We start from the raw sequence: 25,800 nt of genomic DNA on the forward strand, positions 1-25,800 counted from the left end.
GAGACGAAAGCGACATCGCTTCCATCTTTACGTGAGTCTTGGAAATGGTTCAGCACCATGACGTCCGCCGAAGACGTAGGTGTAGACGAGGAACAAAAGAGAAGACCCCTCGTGGAGGTGGCCTGTGGGGCCCGCCCTCCTCGGGCGCCTGTCGCCGTCTGTCCCTGACTCCGCTCCCCCCGGCGGCCGCAGCGAGTGCGCCCCGCGATGCAGCGGGCTGTGGAGGGAGCCTCCATGGAGTCTCCATCAACCATTGAGGACCAGGAGACGGTGGCAGGCGGTAGAAAGGCCTGGGCAGGGCCAGCGCCCCCGGCTGCGGAGCACAGGACGGCGGCGCCCAAGGACGCCCCAGGGCAGGCCTCAGCCCCTCCAACCGGTGGGAGCCTAGCTCCAGGGGAGCCCGCAGCTCCCTCCATCTTGGTTGATGGAGGCGGGGAGCTGCGTCTGGGTCTCTCCACCGTCGTGCCCGTCCCCTATGGCCCCGCGGACGCAGACGCCAGCAGCCGGGGCTGTTCCCTTGGCCGAATGGCAGAGTCCAGTTGGGGCTTCCCGAGGACAAGTTTCCCGGCCCCACGGGGTTTGGTTTTTAGGGGGTCCCAAGTTCCCATAGTCGTTCCGACAAAATGGAGGACGTCGTCTCCTCCTGCTGCAGCCATGGCGGGAGGTGGGGGACTATTCCCCACGGGGCGCGGCGAGGGTGGAAGGGCCTCCACTGCCCCCAGCGCGGTCGGGATTCCAGTTCACCCGCGGTCCCGAAAGCCCACTCGGCCCCGCTCCAGCGCCTCCCCGGCCTCGCCCCTCGCAGGGGCCTTCAAGCAACTGGACAGGGAGGGCGTTGGGGCATCGAGGCCGCGGCTCTCCTCGGGCAGAGGCGTTGGGAGCCGCTGCCGCGGCCTGGGCGCCCGGGCTCAGGCGAGGGCAGGCGGCCCCGCCGGAGTCTCCCGGGCTGTGTAGGTACCGGAGAGCCCCGGGCCCCGAGGAGCCGAAGCGGGTTCAGTACGGCGGGCAGCGAATCTCGGGCTCCTGACCCTGGCAGACCTGGTGGGTGGGGGCGGGGGACCGGCGGGGAGGGGACCCGGCCGGGAGTCGAGGGCCGGCGGAGGCGGGAGTGGAACGGCAGGGCCGGGGGAGTGGCCCGCACCTGACGGACAGCCCTTCGGACCACCCTACCGAGGGGGGGCCCTGAAGGACGGCCGTCGGAGCCAATGGGCGTGCCCGAGGCGCTCCGGCCCGCCTTCCCCGTCAGCCAATGAGCGCGCGGAGGGCGGGGCCTCCTCCAGGCTCGGCCGCGCCGCCGCCTCCTCCGCCTCCTCCTCCTCACCAGCGCTAAAGCCGGGACTGGACCGAGCGGAGTTGTGCGTGTCGCGGAAGGGGGGTGGGCCGGGGGAGGGGAGGTTCGTTCCGCGGAGCCGCAGCCAGAACCGGGTGAGGCTTATCCCCGCTGTCTTTCCAGTCCAGGGCCGCCGAGAGTGGGGGTGGCTGGGAGCAGCGCAGCCTCCGGAGGAGGAGGCGGAGGCGGAGGCGACTAGGGAGGCGGAGATGGGTGAGGGCAGCCTCCGGAGCCTCCCACCGACCCGGGATTAATACCCCGCGGCGCGGCCGCCGTCGCCGCTGCCGCGTCGGGGCCTCGGGGGCAGCTCGGGGCTGCGCTCATGTCACAGGCGCCTTTGCGTGCGGCCCGAGGGGCTGGGAGAGTGCGGGCGAGGCCGGGAGGGCTGGGTGAGGCGGCCGCCAGCGGCGGGGGTCGCGGGGCCGGCGGGGCGGCGGGACGGCGGGGCGGGGGTGCCGGCCGCCCGGGGAGGTCGCGGGGCATTTTCCTTTCTCTCCGGCGGGGGGCGGGGGAGGGGCGCCCCGGCCGGGTCTCCGCTCTCGGGGCAGCGCTCCCACCCTGTCCACCGGAGCCGAGGTCCCCAAGTTTTTCGGGGTGAGGGCTGCTGCCTCTGCTCCGCCGGGTTCCCTCCTTCGCTCTTCTTTTCCTCGGCGCTGCGCTGCGCGGCTCTTGCTCCGCACGTATTGTTTGGCTGGGTCTCTAATGGCGGACGGGGAGGCAGCGCTGCCGGTCGCCGACTGCAGGGGGGGGCAAACCTCGGGCCCAGGGCAACTGCTTGGGGCAAATGTGGGCGATATCGGCCCAGCGGTGACGTGAGCCGCCCCTTACCTCTGAATTGGTGCTTGGAGTGACGGGGATGACGCTGGGTGGGCAAATTTAGGAGGGAATACAAATCCCTTGCTGGCGTCGAGGCAACGTTTTCCCTTCCCCCCTCCCTTCCCGGGAGCAGGCTCGGTGTCCTTAGGCCCCCTCCCTTCCAGATTTTGCCTTTCACATGGGTTTTGGCCCCAGATATGTATTTTGCGCTGTTTTGCCCCACTTACGCAGGAGGGGGCTGTTGTGCGCATGGTGGGGGTAATAATAGAAGGACCGAACCTCCTTGACCTCTTATTCCCTTCTCTGCCTCCTTCTGGCAGAAAGGGTTGGGTTCTCCCACCAGGTTGTGTGTTTTTGATACATTTTTCTTTTTTCCTCCTATCCCAGGACCAAGAATCGCCTTCAGCCCTGTCTGGTGCATCCTTGGCAGAAAGTGAGGAGGAAAACACCCCCATTGTGAGTCCTTTGCCCCCAATTTGTTGCTAATAGAGGACATTGTCAGGTTGTAGGGGTTCAGCTATGGGACCTGGCCCTCCCCGTTGTTTTGAGGGGGAGGAGCTTTCCCTTGGGTGGCAGCTGCCCCCAGGGCGAAGCCTGGGTAATGGCTGGTGAGGCAGCTGGGAGTGGGCGCTGCTGTTTCCACCGCTGCAGACATCGCTCCTGCTGCTGCAATACCAACCTCAGCAACCAGACGACGGGCTTCTGCAGCTGCTCACGTTACCCGGGAGGAGGGGTGGTGCGAAGGAGGGCATATTTCTGGTGCCCTCTAGAGTTCCAAAATGGGAATTAAAGTTATTTCTTGTTGAATGCTGTGCATGCAACCTGAACATTTTTTCTTCCTTAAACAATGGCTAATTGATTGAAGGAATTGGAAACATAGAAATAATCATTTATATTTTTGTTTATGTCTGCTGGAAACACATATTTTGACACTTATGGCTCATGAGTTGCTAGATCTTTTTTCATGTGTTTGCTTAGGAAAGGGAGTCAACTCCTCTAGTACTATCTTGTTCACCAAGTAGTATGCTGATCAGTCCAGTGTACTGATCTAGTTACTTTCTTCGTTCCCCATCTTCCATGTTGATCATCTTTAACTTAACGATCATTTTTGAATGTGTTACCTGAGAATTATTTAATTTGTTGGTTTTAAGGCAACTATGTAATGTGCTAGAGAGGAAGATGAAGATAGCCAGTCATATTTTCCTTCAGACAATTGAAACTAAACAAAGTATCTGAAGTCAGCACTCTGGACACATCATGTCTCTGGAGCCCATTGACAGTTGATGTGGTAACTTGTAGATCTCTGTCAGAGTCAGAGATAAGTTATTTACGCTTAAGTATTCAGTCCACATGGTTCAAAAAATAGTTAATAAGCATTTGTTGAATATACATTGTGAAGGATGATGTGAGAATAGTAACATATTAAATATACATCGTTCTAGGCACAGTCCAGGACACTTTCCTTTAATCTTAGCAAGTAGCCCACAGGGTAATACGTATGGCATGTATTGAGCCCTTATTGTATGCTAGCCCAATTCTAAGGTTTTTGTTTTTTTTTTTAAGTTTATTATGGAAACTTTAAATTTTACTAGTAAGAATAGTGTACTGAACCTCCATGTACCCATCATTCACATTCTAAAATTATCAATACGTGCCCACACTAATTTTTAACATGTGTTAAGTAATTTAATTATCACGAAAACCCAGTGATGTTGATAACCACAGTTATCAATTAGATTTTTATACTGCCTTGTTTCAAAACTAACGGGCTATTTGGATCAGAATTAACATAGTCTCTTTTTCAATGTGTCTGTACAATTTACAGTCTGTAATTGTTTTCTAAATATTGCTAACTTGAATGAATATAACATCTCTAATGAGTTTGAAGTTCATCTCAGGCATCAGATCATTCAATAATGAATCAAGGGTTAGATCTTTCAAATAGATGGATGATGCTTATCGCCACATATTTTCACAAAAGATTTATCTTTCTAGGATTTTTTTTCTTTGTTCTTAGTTATGTTGATAGGGGAAGCTTGATAATTGGTTGTGTTTAGTAGATATTTGGAGATGAGGAACATAAAAAATGTAAAATCAGTACTTTACTGTAATGTCAACATATGTATACTAACGGAAAGCAGTGCTGCTTTGACATAATACCAGAATGGTTCTTGTTTTGCTTAACGATTTAGCTTAGAGTTGAACATTTCTTTACTTAAAAACAGCAACTAGTGATGCTGCTATATGCTAGACAGTAAGATGAAGATAACCTGATGATTTTTAATTGGCCTTGACTAAATAAGTACTTTTATTATACAGTAGGAACATATGTAAGTGCTTTTAGATCGATTTACAAAGTATTTTGACAGTTAAAAATACTTTGCATATTTATGGCATATTTCTTTAGTGCATCCTTTCTAATATCTATTCCCTCCCACCTATCCTTTTAAATTGTTGGGAGGAAGATATAAAGTGGTCCCTACTTTTCCATGGGCTGGGCTTTTGTATCTCATGTGGTGAGACAATCCTGAATCACTCAAGTATGACATATATGCTGACATATGAACATTTTTAACTTCTGTGTGGATATAGAGCTTATATTATCTTTGAACAACAGTTTTTATTTTTTCAGTTTTATTGTATTTTGCCCTTGTTTGAGGTACAGAAGTGTACAAATTTAATATTAATGCATTTGAGACAAAGTGAATCTTTACCTTCAGTCAGATGCTCTGGTATTAATGTGATGGGAAGAATGGGTATGAAATGCTGAAACCCTGGTGTCAAAAGGCATGGTATAATTAGAAATGTTATATTTTCTGTCTCTCTAGCATTATATGTCTCTATACCATTTGACAATATTATTAATATATATCATAATGTCGTTTATTATGAGAAGACTGGGCTATTCAAATTGCATGGGATATATATATATATATATATATATATATATATATGTATTTTTTTTTTTTTTTTTTGAGATGGAGTTTCACTCTTGTTGCCCAGGCTGGAGTGCAGTGATGTGATCTTGGCTCACTACAACCTCTGCCTCCTGGGTTCAAGTGATTCTCCTGCCTCAGCCTCCCAAGTAGCTGGGATTACAGGCGTGTGCCACAGTGCCTGGCCAATTTTGTATTTTTAGTAGAAACAGGATTTCACCATGTTGGTCAGGCTGATCTCGAACTCCTGGCCTCAAGTTATTCGCCTGCCTCAGCCTCCCAAACTGCTGAGATTACAGGCGTAAGCCACCTTGCCCAGCCTTTTTTTTTTTTTTTTTTTGAGACAGAGTCTCTGTCATCCAGGCTGGAGTGCAGTGGCGTGATGTCTGCTCACTGCAGCCTCCGCCTCCAGGGTTCAAGCATTCTCTTGCCTCAGCTTCCCAAGTAGCTGGGACTACAGGCACGTGCCACTACACCTGGCTAGTTTTGTATTTTTAGTAGAGATGGGGATTTTTAGTAGAGACGAGGTTTCACCATGTTGGCCAGACTGGTCTCGAACTCCTGAGCTCCGGTGATCTGCCCGCCTCAACCTTCCAGAGTGCTGAGATTACAGGCGTGAGCCACCGTGCCGGTCTGCATGTGATTTTTTTAGCGAATGCAAGGAGAGCCCAAACTCAAGTGTTTTCTCTCATTGGATTCACAAATAGTATTTTATGTAGGGCATTTCAATTTAGGGAAGAAATAAATTGCTTTGACTCCCTGCGTTTTCCTCCTTTGAAAACACTTCAGTTGGTTAATTTTCTTATATTCCTGTCAAAGCATAGAAGTGAACAGGACTTTTGAAGTATTCAGATCAAAAAGTTCTAATGCAGGTCTCCAATATATAAGACTTACAAAGTTGTCAATGAGAAAAACTGCTGTTGGATAAATCCATGAATTTGAGTGCAGCAATCTGAGTAACAGTTGCAGCTTATTTTCATATTTTATTTTGGTTGTATACCAGCAAGAATTTTTTTTTTATGTAGTTGGAGTTGCACATTTTTATATCTACAACCTGGTTTTTTAAACAAATCACTTTGTAGTCTTTGATGTCTCTTACTAAAATAGACATATGAAAAGGGTCTTTATGGTCATCACCAAATGCTTGGCAACAAGATGAGTTGGTCATTTTAAAATGTGTTAAAATTTGGATTATAACACATTTGAACTTATCTGTTGTTTTTGTGCATATTTAAGATATATTAATTTTTTTTTGGATCAAGCTTTACACAATACTTGAAGCACTTCTGTGGAGCTGCAGAATGAATTTTCGTAAACATTTTTAAACTCTTTTTAAGAGTTTAAAAAGATGTGCAGAGAGGTTAGCAAAATCACTTGATTAGTATGACTTTGGGATTTGTTCTTAGTCCTGTTTTATTTTTAACTTTATAACAGTCCATTGAAAATTAGAAGTAATAAATTTTAAGAAAAATCAATGCTCTTTAATTTGAAAGAAGGGTATAGCTGTTGGGTTTTAGTTTTACTGATTTGATTAATGTTCTGTAAATATTCATGTTTGCTATTTCAAGAAATGACGTAAGAGTAAACTGGTTGGCCGGGCTCAGTGGCTCACGCCTGTAATCTTAGCTTTGGGAGACTGAGGCGGGTGGATCACCTGAGGTCAAGAGTTCGAGACCAGCCTGGCCAATGTGGTGAAACCCTGTCTCTACTAAAATACAAAGATTAGTCAGGCATGGTGGTAGGCACCTGTAATGCCAGCTACTCAGGAGGCTGAGGTAGGATAATCACCTGAAACTGGGAGGTGGAGGTTGCAGTGAGCCAAGATTGCACCACTGCACTCCAGCCTGGGCAATAGAGTGAGAGACCGTCTCAAAAATAAAAAAAAAAGTAAAGTGATTATTCACAGAAATAGATAATGCATGTTTAATAGGTCGGTTTTTTGTAGAGACAGGGACCCACTTTGTTGTCCACACTGGTCTCAAACTGCTGGACGCAAGCGATCTTCCCACCTTGGCCTCCCAAAGTGTTGGGATTTCAGGCGTGAGCCACCATGCCCAGCCAGTAGGTTGGGTTTTTAAAAACTTGCACGTTTATGTTTTATTAGCATAAGTTATCATCTTGTTTTTGTTTATTCTTAATTTAGACCGTTCTCTTTAATGTCAGTAGGCTGCCAAGGATTAGGTTTTTCTCTCTTTTTCAGAGGGTTCCAGATTTTTTTTTTTCTAAGTGTTCCCAGTGAATTTCAAGGTCAGATTAGTTTTTGTGAATTTATAAATTAGTCTAAAAAGTTTTAAAAAATTTATCCATAAAAATGTTTTTTTATATTACAAGTTAATGTTAAATTGTAATCTTTCAGGATAAATTTGCTAGGAATATAACTAATTGTTGCAACTTCATATACAAATGTTGGGAAAGATCTGTTAAAACTCTTGCATTAAACTTATTTGTCTCTAACCATGCATTTAGGTTGGATAAGAAAAATACTTACATAGCTATTCTAATTAACATTGGGATGCACAGTTAGAAGTTGCAGACAGAATAATGTTTGTAAAATGTGACTATAATACAGTGAGACAAATTCTTTTTACTTTATAGCCATACATGTGTATATTACTCTCTGCCGTAGTCACCTGGATACCATCTCTGGACTTACTAGTGTAAGAATTGACAACTAAATTTTTGGGTTTTGTTACTTAACATTAAAAAATGACCTTTCTTCTAATACTGGAACAGTTTTATAATCATTCATTTCAAAGAGGTATGTCTTTTCCTAGGAAGAATAGTGTTTCTTGGAATATCAAGTTGGACTAGACAGAGTGTTCAGGGTAATAATCAGGGGACTGATTTAACAACACCTGTTATATATTAGATAGTCATAAAAGATGTGTTCTGTTAATTATGGGCTAGCAGTTTCTTTGGCTCTGCTTGGAAGAGCATTTCATCTAGACTTAGTGAATTGTGTTTCTAGTTCTATAGAACTAAGGAAAGGTTTGGGTGGAAGTGAAAATATAAGTTAAATGAAAATTTTATTTTATCCTCCTGTTTAGATTTGTTCTTTTTTTTGTTCCAGGCTTGTCATATCTTATTTTAATCATTTTAATTATTTCTGGCCCTGATATGGTATCTGAATTCTTTTTTTTTTTTTTTGAGACGGAGTCTTGCTGTGTTGCCTAGACCGGAGTGCAATGGCATGCTCTCAGCTCACTGCAACCTTCGCCTCCTGGGTTCAACTTGAAGCAATTCTCCTGCCTCAGCCTCCTGTGTAGCTGGGATTACAAGTGTGCACCACCACACCTGGCTAATTTTTGTATTTTTAATAGAGACAGGGTTTCACCGTGTTGGCCAGCTGGTTTTGAACTCCTGTGATCCACCTGCCTGGGCCTCCCAAAGTGCTGGGATTACAGGTGTGAGCCACCGCACCAGGCCTGAATTCTTATATATTTATAATTCTATATTTGCTTGGTTTTTTTTTTTTGTTTTTTTTTTTGTTTTGTTTTGAGACAGAGTTTCTCTCTTGTTGCCCAGGCTGGAGTGCAATGGTGCAATCTCGGCTCAACGCAACCTCCGCCTCCCGGGTTCAAGTGATTCTCCTGCCTCAGCCTCCCGAGTAGCTTGGATTGCAGGCATGAGCCGCCACGCCTGGCTAATTTTGTATTTTTAGTAGAGATGGGGTTTCTCCATGTTGGTGAGGCTGGTCTTGAACTCCCGACCTCAGGTTATCTACCTGCCTAAGCCTCCCAAAGTGCTGGGATTACAGATGTGAACCACTGCACCAGGCCTGAATTCTTATATGTCTATAATTCTTTTTTTTTTTTTTTTGGATACAGAGTTTTGCTCTTGTTGCCTAGGTTGGAGTGCAATGGTGCGATCAGGGCTCACTGCAGCCCCTACCTCCTGGTTTCAAGCGTTTCTCCTGCGTAGCTGGGATTACAGGCATGTGCCACCACGCCGGGCCGATTTTGTATTTTTAGTATAGACGGGGTTTCTCCATGTTGGTCAGGCTGGTCTCGAACTCCCGACCTCAGGTCATCTGCCTGCCTTGGCCTCCCAAAGTGCTGGGATTATGGTCGTGAGCCACCGCACCCAGCCTGCTTGTTTTTTTACCTAAAGAAAAATTTGCACTTGTTTTAATTAGTTATAGGAAAATCATTATTATAAAATTTAACAAGTTTTAGCTTTATAACTTTACTATGAATATTGTCTCACTTTATTTTGATTTTTGTCTGTCTTATTATTGTATAGTCCTGTTTCTTAGCCAAATAAGTGTTGAACTCCTGCCTAGGAAGTCATTCCATCCTATGTCTCGTACGGTTTTACATTGCTTATGGAAGAGAAGCTTCTGTTCCAGTTAGTCTCTCTTCCATGACACAGACTCCTGACTTCTGTTATTTCATGTTCTTTTTATTTGTATATCACATTTTCCTTTTTTAAGGACCTTACTCTTCTGTTTTCATTCAGTCTTCCTCCTGGACTTACCTGTTCATTTGTCTTTCCTTTTCCTAACTCCTTTTGCTTTTTTTAAAAAAAGAGCACAGTATCTGTAATAGCATCCTATATAAAAGTCTGATTATACTGTGCTTTTAGGGGGTATGTTTCCAAATTACAGTAAACTTGTGAATTTGGTGAGATCATAATATGTGAGTATGGTTCTAGAGATATATAAGGGCCTCACATGGAAAGGGAACTAGTGAGTACTAAGAGAAGATTGGAAGGGTAACGACTTAATTTTGCAGATTTTCTGCCAAAAAAAGCCATTTTTCTCATTGTAGCATGACATGAGTTGGAGTCATACAGATTCAGGCTTAAATCTGCCCTGCTCATGAAGGGAGTTTTGGGGTGATAGAGTGTTATATAAAACTGGATTGTGGTGATTGTTGCAGAAGTATATACATTTAATACATTTATCAAATCTTTCACTTAAAATAAGTAAATTTTACTACACGTACATTATGCTTTAATATAACTATTAAAAACAATTTTGCTCCGGTATTTACCAGTTTGCGATATCAGGCAAGTCATGTAACGTCTGAGCTGTAGTTCAGTCAGTTAACAAATGAGTATGGTAATGCCTGGTTTCCTGAGATTGTTGAGGTGAGGACTAAAAATAATACAGGGTATGCAGCTGGCCAATAGTAGGTGCTCAGTTAATAGCAGCTGCAATTCTTAAACTGTCTGTTTATATGGACCAAACATAATGAATTTGCTGCCACCACCTGGTATGGTAAACTTACTGTGTGCTTATCTGGTAATGACTAGAAGAATTTCTATGTTTCTCTTCACCGACTTCCCTCTTCTAGCTTTTTCATTAGTCTGCAGTGCTTTATCCTCCATCGAGATAAAAATGCTTTATCCTCCAGAATCTCTGCATCTTTTTCTAACGATTTCTTCTTTTCCCTATACTTTTAGAAAGAAATGCACTGTCTGATCTGCACTGTCAACACTATAACAAATCTCTTCTGAGGTCGCTAGTGACCTAATTGCCAAATCTTTTAACTGCTTCTTTTTGTCTTAATTCTGTAACATTTAAAATGTTTGCTTCTGAGGCTTAATGTGGTCTCATAGTTATGACCACCTCCTTCACTTCCCCTTGCTAGACTTTCCTTTTTTTGAGCCAGAGTTTTGCTCTTCTTGCTCAAGCTGGAGCGCAATGGCGTGATCTCGGTCCACTGCAACCTCCGCCTCCCGGGTTCAAGCGATTCTCCTGCCTCAGCCTCCCGAGTAGCTGGGACTACAGGTGCGCTGGGATTACAGGTGCGCGCCACTGTGCCTGGCTAATTTTTTTGTATTTTTAGTAGAAATGGGGTTTAACCATGTTAGCTAGGCTGGTCTCGAACTCCTGACCTCAGGTGATCTGCCCACCTTGGCCTCCCAAAGTGCTGGGATTACAGGCGTGAGCCACCACACCAGACCTCCCCTCACTAGACTAATGTTGAGACCTTTAAGTGTCCTTTACTGTCATCTTTAGCTCTTACTATGCTTTTAACTTTCACCTTAGTCTGTTAGAAAACGGAATTATTTACAAGGCAGTTTCTTCCTATTCTTGACTCCATTGTAGCCAGATTAATTTTTCCTAAAGCTCAGTCTGATGACATTGCTCATTTTGCAAAAAGTTGAGAAATTTCTGTTGGCATGTGAAACAAAATAAAAATTAAGCCTGGACTTAAAAACCCTTTTAAAAAGAAAAAATCAAGTAGGAAGTGTGTTATGTGTGTTTTTCATGTAAGTTCTCACTGTTCAGTTCAGAGAGGTAGTCATATAAATGAGTAAATATAAACAAAGTGTAATAGGTAATAAACAGAAATGAATAATTATATGCATATCACAAAGGACACTTCTTAAAGAATATTTTGGTTATAAAAATAAAACATTCCCTTAATATCTTTATGCAGTAAGAAATATATGTGACATAGAAAATGAGAGTTCCTGCATAATTCCATTCCCCTTGAGACCAGTGTTTAAACTTTAAAATGTATTCTTATGATTTTTCCACCTGGTCATCACACTAATAATTTGCATATATACTGTTACTATCAACAATGGACGTATTCATCGCAGTCTGACATCCTTATTTTCCGTTCCCTATTCTTATGTTGCAGAAGTCTTTAGCTGATTGTTTGAATTCTAGTGATCAGTTTATTAGGCCAGTTCACTAGTCTTAGTTCTAGCTGATGGGAAGATAATGTGGTATAATGAAAGGTATGTGGACTTTTTAGGTACAAACTTTGCGTGTGCCACCTACAGCTGTGTGCTGTAGATTTACTTGATCGTACAGAGTAATTTACTCAACTGCAAAATGGGGTCATAATATAGTATAAGGTCTTTTCAAGGAACTTGTGATGAGAGTGCTGTCAAGCGTGTTTTTCATAATTGGTAGTTATTGTGTTAGATGTATGATGAAATTCAGAGGCAAAAGTATAACTCAAGATATGAAGGAAGGGATTGAATAAAAGAGATCAGCAAAATAAGACTTACTGAGGACTGCTTTCTTTAGTTAAGATTTATTGAGGGTTGCCTTCTTTGCTTCAGGCTCACTTTATTTACTAGATAATTTAAAAAATAAAAAGCTATTGAATTGTAAGTGATAAGATTTTTTATTTTCTGAAATTTGTCTAATAAGGAAATTCTGATACTCTATGCTCTGTATTCCTTTGACTTTTTTTTTTCTTTTTTAAAGCAATCTGAAACATTTGAACATCTCAAAAAAATGCTGGTTAAAAAAGAGTTTTGAGTCTTATGAAACAGAGGCAAGAGATTTTTACTTAGTAGTAGTCTGTATTAGAGAAATAGATTCTTAGTACCTGAAGTCTACCTTATTGGATCTGTGGTCTCATTTGCTTATTGATGCAAGTATTGTTGTTTCTTTAGGTTAGATGAGGTCTTAATCATGGAACATTTGAAGTCACGTAAAGAAGGTAATGTTTTTTTAAAAGCCCTCTACTCCATCTGTTTAAACATTATGGAAAATTTGTTATCAAAAACAGTCATTACACTAGATCATAGATTTAGAACACCAACAAGTGGTCATAAGAATAAATGAATGTTTGATGATTTGTTTCCAAATTAACGTGTGTAGATGAAGTTTATTTTTGCTGCTGTAGTTTTTAAACTATGTTTGGAGAAGGAAGTATGGGTTTATTTACCTTCTTTGGTAAAGGGGATCACAGGGATAGGGTATGATAACCTTTCATTAGGGACTAAAATCAGGTCATGTTACTAACTGTAATTACGCAGATGAATATAGAAGTAAAAAAAAATTAGGACCAAAGACAAAGGATAGAGATAAATTATATTTTAGCTTGTTTCATCTTTTGAGGAAGTTATTCTAATTTTCCATTTTTAACAGGGAAGTGGGCTTGGGGGCGAAATGATTGTCCTATGCACACAAGAAGAGGGAGAGCCAGAATTCAGTGTGGGTCAGGGAGGAGTGAAAAAACCCCAAACCAAAAAAAAAAGGGCATCCTCTCAGAAAGGTTATTTGTTAAAGAAAAATATTCATTCAGTAAATATTTATTGGCCAGGCTTTTATTAAGTTCAAGGTTATAGTAAGGCAATAAGAGCATAGGTCTTTTCCTTCATGGACCTTGCAGTCTTCTGGGGGTTACAGATTACAAATCAACAAACATAACTACAAATTGGATAAATGCAGCTGAGGAAATGAGTATGATCTGAGATTGTAGCAGGAGACACCTAATTGAGACCAGCGATGGATTAGTGGAGTGTTTGACGCAGGAGGATCTTTTCTTTGAGAGAGTAACATTTAAGCAGAGAATAGACGTAAGCATGAAAAGGAGTCTTTCAGGCAGAGGAAGATCCTGAGATGAGGAACTTGAACTCTTCCACAGCCTGAAAGAAGGCTTAGTTTAGTTTAGCTGAAGCTTAATGAGCAAGGTGGGGAAGAGTAGGGCTGAAAGTGAACCTAGATTGTAGGTAGGGATCAAAGCAGACGGAAATATTACATACAGGTAAGGGGAAGAATTGTAGGCTTTCTCCTAAGTATACAGAAAAGCCACGTAGGAAGTGAATGTTGTAGTCTGATTTCATTTTTAGTTTATATATATGTGTGTGTGTGTGTGTGTATATATATATATATATTTTTTTTTTTTTTTTTTTTTTTTTCTTGAGATGGAGTTTCACTCTTGTTGCCCAGGCTGGAGTGCAGTGGTGTGATCTCGGCTCACCACCACCTCTGCCTCCGGGGTTGAAGCGAATCTCCTATCTCAGCCTCCCAAGTAGCTGGGATTACAGGCATGTGCCACCACACCAGGTTAATTTTGTAGTTTTAGTAGAGACGGGGTTTCTCCGTGTTGGTCAGGCTGGTCTCGAACTCCTAATCTCAGGTGATCCACCCGCCTCAGCCTCACAAGGTGTTGGGATTACAGGCGTGAGTCACCATGCCCGGCCGATTCATTTTTAAGAAGTTCTTTAGATATTCTGGGGAATATAGTAAGTCATGTCAGTATTCCAGCAGAAAAATGGTGGACTTCTCGGGCAAGAAGGATAGTAGTAGAGATGGGTAAAAGTGGACAATTTCGAGATTTATTTTGGAAGTAGGATAAGCACTTGATGATTGCAGGCTGTAGGGGAAGAAAGGAGAAAAAATTAAGAATGACCTCCAGATTTCTGTTACTGAGTCACTAGACATAAAACATCGTGAAATGGCAAAAACTGGAAGAGGTACAGATAAAAGGGGATAGAGCAAGTTAAAAAAAAAAACTAGATGTAGAGAGTAGGCAGTTTGGCGTTTTGAAACATCTTGATTGAGATAAATTAAGGAATTTAGGGGTATTAGGGTATTATTTTAAATCATGGGAATGGATGAGATCCCCAAAGAAAGTTAAAATTACTTGGAAGTACCTTGTAGTTAAATTTTGGTCCTATAGGAGAGAAGAAATTATTTCTTACCTCTAGAAATTCTACACCCTAGAGATCCCTGAATGAAATAATTGATTTATTCATGTATTTATTAGATCAAAGGGATTTTTGTTTAGACTCTGTCATAACCCTTGAATGGATTTTTAGTAGCTGAGTACATGAATTAAATGGTTCCTATCATTTTCTAAAGCCAGACTAGCTTTGTTTTAGGTATCTAATAGAGATATGTTCAACAGATTTGTGGCTAAATTGTAAGCAATGTGAATACCTAATTTATGTTATCTGTCTTTGGTTTTCTGGTCCCTGTCTCCATTCTGCGAAGGTTAAGAATATCACTTTAGTATGTATTACATTTACCCTTAAGAATTATCTAGTAATCTTGTGTATGCCTTTTAAAAACATGTATAGTATAAATATCTTTTCACAACTTTTTTTTTCACTTAGTGGTATGTCTTAGCTGTCTTTAAGAGTTAATACAGAAAGATCTCCTTTTTAACTGTCGTGAAGTATTTAATGGCATGGATATAATACAGCTTAGACATTCTTTTGATGGACAGTCTGTTTCCAATTTTTTGCTATTGTAGCTAATCCTGCAAGGAATATACTTGCATTTTCTTCGGATTTATGAGTGTTTTCTCTAGGGAAGATTCTGAGAATAGGAATTCCTGAGTCAGAGTATATGCATATTATATATTTTAATAGATAACTGCCAAATTGCCCTCCGTTATTCTACTATACCAACTGCATTTCCACCACTTCTTCCACATTCTTCCCGACACTGTATATTATCAAATAGCTAAATTTAATGTGTCCCCTCTGAAGTATAAGTATCGATTTTTTGTTATAGCTGTTACAAATTATATATATACATATATATGTATATATATATATATTTTTTTTTTTTTTTTTTTTTGAGATGGAGTCTCGCTCTTGTCACCCAGGTTGGAGTGCAGTGGTGCGATCTCGGCTCACTGCAACCTCTACCTCCAGGGTTCAAGCGATTCTCCTGCCTCAGCCTCCCGAGTAGCTGGGATTACAGGTGCCTGCCACTAGGCTTGGCTAAGTTTTGTATTTTTAGTAGAGATGGGGTTTCACTGTGTTGGCCAGGCTAGTCTCAAACTCCTGACCTCAGGTGATCCGCTCACCTCAGCCTCCCAAAGTGCTGAGATTACAGGCGTTAGCCACTGCGCCCAGCTACAAGTATATATATTTATGGTATCTTTGTTTGCTATATAAATTTTTTCATGTAATGGAGAAATCCATTTTATTCTTGTAAGAAATAGGAATAACTATAACAGGAAGTATGCAAGACTTTAATGAAGGAAACTATGAAACAATACCATAGAGGGGCCGGGCGTGGTGGTTTCTGCCTGTATTCCCAGCACTTTGGGAGGCCAAGGCAGGTGGATCTCCTGAGGTCAAGAGTTCAAGACCAGCCTGGCCAACATGGTGAAACCCCGTTTCTACTGAAAGTACAAAAATTAGCAGGGCGTGGTGGTGTGCGCCTGTAGTCCCAGCTACTTGAGAGGCTGAGGCAGAAGAATTGCCTGAACCCGGGAAGCAGAGGTTGCAGTGATCCAAGATCACGCCACCGCACTCCAGGCTGGGTGACAGAGCGAAACTCCATCTCAAAAAAAAAAAAAAAAACCAAAAAACAAAACAAAAAACAGAAAAAAAACCCAACACAATACCATAGGGCAAGCTTGTCCAATCCGTGGCCCGCAGGTCCCGTGCTGCCTAGGAGGTCTTTTGAGTGTGGCTCAACACAAATTTGTAAACCTTCTTAAAACATTGTGAGATTTTTTTTTGGATTTTTGTTGTTGTTAGCTCATCAGTTATCATTAGTGTTAGTGTATTGTATGTGTGGCCCAAGACAGTTCTTTCAATGTGGCCCAGGGAAGCCAAAAGTTTGGATACCCTTACCATAGGGCATATAAGAAAACTTTAAATGGAAAGATGTGCCAGTGTCTGAATGGGAAGACTTCCATAATGTAAAAGTGTTTAGTTTGTCTCCAGATTAATCTCTTAAATTCAGTGAAACCCTAATCAAATCCCAGTATATTTGCATATGATACCAACTTTAAAAGGTAGAAGAGGGTAAACAGTGAGAAGGAAAACTCACTCTTCTTCCTCTGATTCATCTACACAATTCTCTTCCCTAGAGGCAAACCACTGTTGTCATTTTCTTGGGCGTTTATCCAGAGATACTGTGTGTGGTGTGTTTATGCATTGTTTTATACCTTGCTGTTTACACTTAATTTATATTTGTGGTTGATCCTTATTAGCATGTAAGTCCATTTAGAGTTGCTTCATTGTTTCGAAGTGCTGCATGGTGTTTTGTTGTATGTCTTTGTCGTCATTAATTTTATCCATTGTGTGTTGAGACATTTGGATTGTTTAAATCTTTTGATTTTACCATGAATATCCTTCTACTTTTTTTTTTTTTGAGAGAGACTCTTGCTCTGTTGCCCAGGCTGGAGTGCAGTGGTGTGATCTCGGCTCTCTGCAATCTCTTCCGGGTTCAAGCAATTCTCCTGCCTCAGCCTACTGAGTAGCTAGGATTACAGGCGCCCGCCACCACACCCGGCTAATTTTTGTATTTTTAGTAGAGATGGGGTTTCACCATGTGGGCCAGGCTGATCTCTAACTCCTGACCTTGTGATCCACCCACCTCAGCCTGCCGAAGTGCTGGGATTACAGGCGTGAGCCACTGTGCCTGGCCTGTTCTTTAAAATATGAGATAATATATCTGTTGGATGGATGCCTAAAAGTGGAATTGCTTGGTCAAAGAAATATTTTTTTAGTTGCCCTCTATAGAGACTGTACCAATTAACAGAATAGGAGTCTTGCTGCATGGGATATTATTAAGACTTGGTGGGCCTTTGTTAATATAAGAGAAAATTGGTGGCCTTTCAGAATTTAAGTAGTACTTTTGTAGATACATATTTAAGAGTGATTTTTGTGTGTGAACTGTTTATTTTTTGTCATTCTATTTGTGGTTTATCTCATTGATTGTAGGAGCTCTTTGCCTTCATTTTATTACGATATGACAAAAATTTTCTTTTCATAGGATATCATTGTTTTTGGTATTTTTTTCCACCATATGGTGTCTTATTTTCTTAAAAAAAAAAAAAAAGTACAGTAACATAAAATTGACCATTTTTTACCATTTTTAAGGGTACACAATTTTGTGACATTAAGTACATTCACAGTTTCTTATAAAAATCAACATTATCCATTGCCAGAATGTTTTCATCATCCCAAATAGAAACCATACTCATTAGCATTCCTTGTCTCCCTTTCCTCAAGCCCCTGGTAACTTCTGTTCTACCTTCTGTATCGAACTACCTCATGAATGGAATCACAATATTTGTCCTTTTGTGTCTGGCCTACTTCACTTAGCATAATGTTTTCAAAGTTCATCTATGTTGTAGTATGTATCAGAGTTTTATTCATTGTTAAAACTGTATAATATTCCCCTGTATATGTTTACCAACATTTTATTTATCCGTTCACTCTTCGTTGGACACTTAGGTTGTTTTCACCTTTTGGCCGTTGTGAAAATGCTTCTGTGATCATTGTTTTACAGGTATCTATTTGAGTCATTGCTTTCAGTTATTTTGGGTTTATATCTCACAATGAAATTGATGGGTCATAGATTAATATCCACATGTGACTTTGGGGAACCATTAAACTGTTTTCCACAGTGTGGTACCATTTTACGTTTTTACCAGCAATACAGAAGAGTTCCAATTTCTGAAGGTCTTTATCAGCACTTTTCTTTTTTTTAAATTTTTCCTCGATTTTTAAAATTTATGTATGTATGTATGTATGTATGTATGTATGTATGTATGCAGAGCTGGAGTCTTGCTATGTTGCCCAGCCTGGTCTTGAACTCCTGGCCTCAGTTGATTCTTTCACCTTGGCCTTCCAAAGCATTGGGATGTGAGCATTGGTGTGAGCACCACCACGCCTGACCTCCTTTTTTAGAAAAACAGCAATCCTAGGCCGGGCATGGTAGCTCATGCCTGTAATCCCAGCACTTTGGGAGGCCGAAGCGGGCAGATCACGAGGTCAAGAAATAGAGACCATCCTGCCCAATGTGGTAAAAATTTTTTGTAAAAATACAAAAATTAACTGGGTGTGCTGGCGCGCACCTGTAGTCCCAGCTACTTGGGAGGCTGAGGCAGGAGAATCACTTGAACCTGGGAGGCAGAGGTTGCAGTGAGCCAGGATCATGCCACTGCACTCCAGCCTGGCGACAGAGCGAGACTTCACCTCAAAAAAAAAAGAAAGAAAGAAAGAAAGAAAAATAGCAATCCTAATGCGTGTGAAATGGTGCTTTATTTTTTCTCTTTATTTTTTATTTTAAATTGTAAAAAAAAGCATAAAATTTACTATTTTTACCACTTTTAAGTGTTCAGCTCAATATTAGTCGGTATATTCACATTGTCACACAGGAGATCTCCAGACCTTTTTTATTTTATAAAACCAAAACTCTACGTATTAAACAACAGTTCCCCAATTATCTCTTCCTCCAGCCCCTGGTAACCACCATTTTACTTTCTGTTTATGAATTTGACTACTTTAGATACTTCACATAAGTGGAATCCTGCAGTATTTGTCTTTTCGTGACTGGCTGTTTTCAGGTAGCATGATGTCCTCATGGTTCTATGTTATAGCGTGTGTCAAAATTTTCTTCCTTTTGGAAGTCTATTGTATGTATATATGTCTTTTAGGTCTGAGTAGTTTATAGTGTTGTTTAAGCCCCTTCCATTTCCTTACTGATATTCTGTTTGGTGGTTCTATCCATTTTTGGAAGGGTATAATGAAATCTTCAGCTATTATCATAGAGTTTTGTGTCTATCTCGCCTTTTAATTCTGGTAATTTTTGCTTTAATATATTTTGATGCTTAGTTGTTAAGTATCTATATGTTTAGAACTGCTGTATCTTCTTGCTAGAATGAACCTTTCATCAATATATAATGTCCTTTGTCTCTTATAACCTTTTTTGATTTAAAGTTAATTTCTGATTAGTATAGCCACTCCAATTCTCATTTGGTTAATATTTGCATATATTAGGTTTTCTATCCTAACAGAAAATAGTACTCAGCTATTCTGTATCTTTGTATCTGAAGTGAATCTTTTTCTTTTTCTTTAAATTGAGATGGGATCTCACTTTGTTGCCTAGGTTGGTCTCAAACTCCTGGGCTCAGGTGATCCTGCTGCTTTGGGCTCCCAAAGTGTTGGGATTACAGGCATGAACCATGGTGCCCGGCCCTAAAGTGAAATCTTTTGTAGACAGCATATAGATGGATCGTGTCTTAAAAAATTCAGTCTGCCAGTGTATCTTTTATTATAATTTAATCTATTTATATCTAAGGTAAGTCTTCATAAGGATTTACCTCTGCCATTTTGCTGTTTTCTGCATGTCTTATGTTTTTTCCTTTCCATTTCTTTTTTTTTTTTTGAGACGGAGTCTTTCTTTGTCACCCGGGCTGGAGTGCAGTGGCGCCATCTTGGCTCACTGCAAGCTCTGCCTCCCGGGTTCACGCCATTCTCCTGCCTCAGCCTCCTCAGTAGCTGGGACTACAGGCGTCCGCCACCACGCCTGGCTAATTTTTTTGTATTCTTAGTAGAGACGGGGTTTCACTGTGTTAGCCAGGATGGTCTCGATCTCCTGACCTTGTGGTCCACCCACCTCAGCCTCCCAAAGTGCTGGGATTACAGTCATGAGCCACCGCGCCCAGCCAACCCTTTCCATTTCTTCTATTATTGCTTTTTATGTTAAATTTTTCTCTAGTGTACCATTTGATTTCCTTCTTTTCTATGTATTTTAAAAGTTTTTTTTTTTTTGAGACAGGGTCTTGCTCTGTCGCCCAGGCTGGAGTGCAGTGGCACAATCTCGGCTCACCGCAACCTCCACCTCCCTGGTTCAAGTGATTCTCCTGCCTCAGCCTCCCAAGTAACTGGGATTACAGGCATGCGCCACCACGCCCAGCTGGTTTCACCATGTTGGCCAGGCTGGTCTCGAACTCCTGACCTAAAGTGATCTACCTGCCTCGGCCTCCCAAACATTAGCTGCCCTAAGTACATCATCCCCTTTGGAGAAGAGATGCTGCTATTAGGTTGGTGCAAAAGTAATTGCAGTTTTTGCCATTACTTTCAGTGGTTCCTGAACCTGTTGAGTATTCTATTTTGAACTGTTGCCTCATTCCTCTGCAAATTGTTATGTTGATGAAGGTACTTCCTACCTTGACAAGTGAATGTTAACTGCAGTTTCATTTGTAATTTGTTCATTTCAAAACGTTGCTTCCTGTGGATTCAGTGTTTACCTTTTTCAGGCCTGCTAAGTCAGATACAACTAGTCCATGCTTATCTGCCTTCCCTCTTCCAAATTTTAGTGCACTTGAATTCTCTCCTATCTCGCCTTCCTTGTAGGTTTGTCCTTTTTTTAAAAAAAAAACCCTTATTGTAGGTTTAGTTGACCTTTGGATGGAAGCAAAATTTTATGGCCGTTCAGTTGACTGATTTCTGCATATTAATTTGTTATGTAGATACAATTATTTTACTATATAAACTCACTGTCTATAATAGTTTTTCAGGTAAATCTTCCGGGTCTTTGGGGGTAAAGAATTGTATAATTTGTATATAATATTTTCCCCACTTTCACTTTTTTTTTTTTTTTTGAGACGGAGTCTCATTCCGTCGCCCAGGTTGGAGTGCAGTGGCACAATCTTGGCTCACTGCAACCTTTGCCTCCCACATTCAAGCAGTTCTCTTGCCTCAGCCTCCGGAGTAGCTGGAATTACAGGCGTGTGCCACCATGGCACGGCTAATTTTTGTATTTTTAGTAGAGATGGGGTTTTGCCGTGTTAGCCAGGCTGGTCTCAAACTCCTGACCTCAGATGATCTGCCTCCCTCGGCCTCCCAAAGTGCTGGGATTACAGGCATGAGCCACCGTGCCCGGCCTCACATTTTTATATTTCTTCATTTCTTTTTTGTGTAATCACATTGGCTGTTACTTCTATAACAGTGCTATATGGTAATAGTAGAAGAATGTTCTTGTCTTATTCTTGACTTTAATGGTAATGCTTTTAATAATTCTTTCTTCCTATAATTCCTTCTTCCTATTTTATTAGGAATTTTTATTTTATTATTTTTTTCTTTTTTGAGATAGAGTCTCGCTCTCTTGCCCAGGCTAGTGTGCAGTGGTGCAATCTTAGCTCACTGTAGCCTCGACCTCCTGGGCTCAAGTGATCCTCCCGCCTCAGTCCCATAAGTAGCTGGGACCACAGGCGTGCATCACTATGCCCATCTAATTTTCCTATTTTTTGTAGAGTTGGGGTTTCTCCATGTTGCCCAGGCTGGTCTCCAACTGCGGGCTCAAGAGATCTGCCCGCCATGGCCTCCTAAAGTTCTGGGATTACAGGCATGAGCCACTGTGCCTGGCCAGGAATTTTTATTCTTAACATTTTAAATCTGTCATATTAACTCAGAACTATTATAAGTGCCATGAATACATACTGACTTATAATACTCTTTGCTGTAAAAAAGAGTTCACCTTAGCTTTCTTTGTAATTCTTTAACGATACTTAGAAAGCGTTTAGATAGGCTTGTAAGGGAGAAGACGATGAATACTTTTGTTGAAGCACTTTGAAGTGCTTTGTGATTTTGTTTTTTGAAGGTTCAGCCTTTTTCAGCAAGTACTAATATTTTCTTGATACAAATATATGAATGTTTATATTTTAACTATCACCTTTTCATTGTTTTTTCATGACAACATCAACTGTTGTGTTAATTAATTCTCACTGAATCAAAATAAAGACCAAATAGAACTGAAAGCATTTATGATTTATAATGTGGAGTATCACAGGGCAGCTTAAAAATTAATTGGAAACTTACTGAAATTCTGAGGTACAAGCACCAGTTGTCTGGTAATTGTTTAGGAGTTAGGTAAGTATTTAGGAGTGTGCTAAGTGGTTTTCACATCCAGTTATACCTTTGAATTAGAAGAAAAGCCATGTGAACTATTTTTATACCATTTACTGTAGTAAAATGGAAACTCAGATAAGTTATTTGTTTAGTCTTAAATAGTTAGAATTGACTGGAGGTAGAAGAGTGGTGGCTACATGGAGTAGATTTTACTTTGATAATGGAGGAGTGGTCAACTTCTAATTAGATTGTCTTTCTTTAAAGGACTAAGTAGATGTTTTCTGGTTGAAACATTATTTCTATGATATGTAGAAGTGACCAATATTATTTACAGTCTATGATTTTAAGATAGCTGTCATAGTTGAATGGTTATTCTGTTTCGAGAAGTAGATTGCTGCAGGGATCTAACTGTGGTAAAGAAAGACCTATTTTAGGCTACACTATTTTCTTCTAAGGAGACCGAATTGACACATAGCAGCCACCAGAGGGAACTGTGATATCAGTTCTAGCTTTTCTGCCCCAGAAGTGGTTTTGTTCTGTTTTAAGTATGCCAAAACAAAGGAGCCAAATAACTTATATATTAAAAGCTTACACATTTTATAACATCTGTAGATTTGGGCTGAGCTGTTATCTCATTTCTGTGAAAATCATTATGTTGATCAGGTACTTCCCTTATGACAAGTGAATGTTAACCACAAATTCAGCTTCGTTGTGTTTTTTGTTGTTGTTGTTGAGACGGGGTTTCACTCTGTTGCCCAGGCTGGAGTGTAGTGGCATGATCTCTGCTTACAGCAACCTCTGCTTCCCTGGCTCAAGCGATCCTCCCACCTCAGCCCCCGAAGTAGCTGGGACTACAGATGTGCACCACCATGCCCAGCTAATTTTTGTATTTTTTGTAGAGTCAGGATTTCACTGAGTCACCAGGGCTGGTCTCTAACTCCTAGACACAAGTGACTGCCTGCCTCTTGTCTCCTAAAGCACTGGGATCACAGGTGTGAGCTACCATGCCTGGCCCCATTCATTGTTTTTTAAATCCCATTGTAGGTTGGTACTTTGGGCTTGCTGTTTCTTTTGAAGCTTGTGTATTTTGAATATTGATTTGGTTATTTTATTGAATGGTTGTGTTTTTTAAAAAAAATAAGAGCTGTGGCCAGGCACAGTGGCGCCTGTAATCCCAGCTACTCAGGAGGCTGAGGCAGAGAATTGCTTGAATCCAGGAGACAGAGGTTGCAGTGAGCCAAGATCATGCCACGGCACTGCAGCCTGGGCGACAGGGCGAGACTTGGTCTCAAAAAGGAAAAAAAAAAAGGAAAATTTGGCCGGGCGTGGTGGCACGTGCCTGTAGTCCCAGCTACTCGGGAGGCTGAGGCACAAGAATTACTTGAATCCTGGAGGTGGAGGTTGCAGTGAATTGAGATTGCACCACTGCACTACAGCCTGGGCAACAGAGTGAGACTCTGTCTCAAAAAAAAATAAATAAGTAAAAAAGCCGGGTGTGATAACGTGCGCCTGTAAATCCCAGCTACTCAGGAGGTTGAGGCAGGCAGGTTGCTTGAGCGTGGGAGTTCGAGACCAGGTCAGGGCAACATGGCGAAACCCTGTCTCTGCAAAAAAATACAAAAAAATCAGCCTGGCGTGTGGCGTGTGCCTGTGGTCCCAGTTACTCAGGAGTCTGAGACAGGAGGATCCGTTGAGTCCAGGAGTTGGAGGTTGCAGTGTTGCAGTGAGCCTAGATTGCACCACTGCTCTCCAGCCTAGGCAATAGAGCCAGACTCTTTCTCAAAAAAACAAACAAACAAAAAAACAAAAAACAAACAAAAAAAGGGATAATTCTGTTTAAAAGCTTAACCCAGCACACACCTATAGTCCTAGCTACACAGGCAGGAGGATCATTTGAGCCCAGGAGTCCAGCATGGGCAACATAGAAAGATCGCCATCTCAGAAAAAACAAACAAAAACAAAAAAAAAGAGAGGGGTGATTATTTACTTTACCCAAAGACCTATAAATTACTACTTCATATCCTAAGACATTTCAGAAATTAAAATATAAACATCATTACTCTAAGGCAGTTCCTTAATAAGGAAAGCTTGTGTATAGCAAAAATAAGATATACTAAGGAGAAAGTTTCAGATACGTCCTTTAGTTACTTTTAAATAAATTTGAAAAAAAAATTTTTAACATTTCTGTTACAGAAAGTTTTAAAAATTGAAATATACTGAATAACATTTTCATTCAAAATTGTCATAACTAATTCAATTAAAATTTTTTAAATACAAGTACTGTCATCAGTAATAACTAACATTCTTTTAATGGTTATTATGGACCAAATATTCATGTCAAACACTATAGCAGCCCCTTAAAGTAGAATCATTATTATATCAATTGTACAGATTAAAAAAAAATCCTCAGTGGGGCACGGTGGCTCACACCTGTAATCCCAGCACTTTGGAATGCCGAAGCAGGTGGATCACTTGAGGTCAGGAGTTCGAGACCAGTCTGGCCAACATGGTGAAACCCCGTCTCTACTAAAAATACAAAAAAATTAGCCGGTCATGGTGGCTCATGCCTGTAATCCCAGCTACTCAGGAGGCTGAGGCAGGAAAATTGCTTGAACCTGGGAGGTGGAGGTTGCAGTGAGCTGTGATTGTGCCACTGCACTCCAGCCTGCAGCCTGGGCAAGAGAGCAAGGCTCCGTCTCAAAAAAAAAAAAAAAAAAATCCTCAGCAGTTAAGTAAGCTGCTTAAAACCACAGCAAGAAAATGGTAGAGGTCAGGATTTAAATATTCACAGCTATTAAGCAAAATGAAATTAAACATTAATAATGTAAATAAACAATGCAGCTCTTATTTTTTTTTTCTTGAGACAGAGTCTCTCACCGTCACCCAGGCTGGAGTGCAGTGGTGCAATCTCGGCTCACGGCTGAATCCACCTCCTTGGTTCAAGCGATTCTCCTGCTTCAGCCTCCCGAGTAGCTGGGATTAAAGGCGCCTGTCACCACGCCTGGCTAATTTTTTGTATTTTTGGTAGAGATGGGGTTTCACTGTTTTGGCCAGGCTGGTCTCAAACTCGTGACCTCGTGATCTGCCCACCTGGGCCTCCCAAAGTGCTGGGATTACAGGAGTGAGGCACCGCACCCGGGCCCCCCGCTACTTTGTGTGTGTGTGTGTGTGTGTGTGTGTGTGTGTGTGTGTGTGTGTGTGTGTGTGTGTGTGTGTGTGTGTATAGGAAAGATGGGGTTTTGTCATGTTGGCCAGGCTGGTCTCGAACTCCTGAGCTCAGACAATCTGCCCACCTCAGCCTCTCAAAGTGCTAGGGTTGCAGGCGTGAGCCACCGTGCCCAGCCTAATTTTTGTATTTTAGTAGAGACAGGGTTTCACCACGTTGTCCAGGCTGGGCTTGAACTCCAGAGC

At 41.7% G+C, this 25,800-nt stretch overlaps 1 protein-coding gene across 10 annotated transcripts in view; it reads left to right on the forward strand.

Moving 5' to 3' along the window:
• The first annotated feature begins 245 nt into the window (after positions 1-245).
• Positions 246-25,800, forward strand: part of ZMYM2 (zinc finger MYM-type containing 2) — a 124,287-nt gene continuing 98,732 nt past the window's right edge. For 2 of the 10 annotated variants that reach the window (XM_063697170.1, XM_055360117.2), the window contains exons 1-3: positions 1,577-1,719; positions 2,534-2,602; positions 7,678-7,739. In XM_063697170.1, the coding sequence (XP_063553240.1) occupies positions 7,684-7,739 (56 nt within the window). In that variant the 5' untranslated portion in view covers positions 1,577-1,719; positions 2,534-2,602; positions 7,678-7,683. The other 8 variants (XM_004054214.5, XM_019039815.3, XM_063697172.1 and 5 more) reach the window with 7 other exon arrangements.

Source organism: Gorilla gorilla, chromosome 14 (assembly GCF_029281585.2).
Source record: "Gorilla gorilla gorilla isolate KB3781 chromosome 14, NHGRI_mGorGor1-v2.1_pri, whole genome shotgun sequence".
Classification (NCBI taxonomy): domain Eukaryota; kingdom Metazoa; phylum Chordata; class Mammalia; order Primates; family Hominidae; genus Gorilla; species Gorilla gorilla.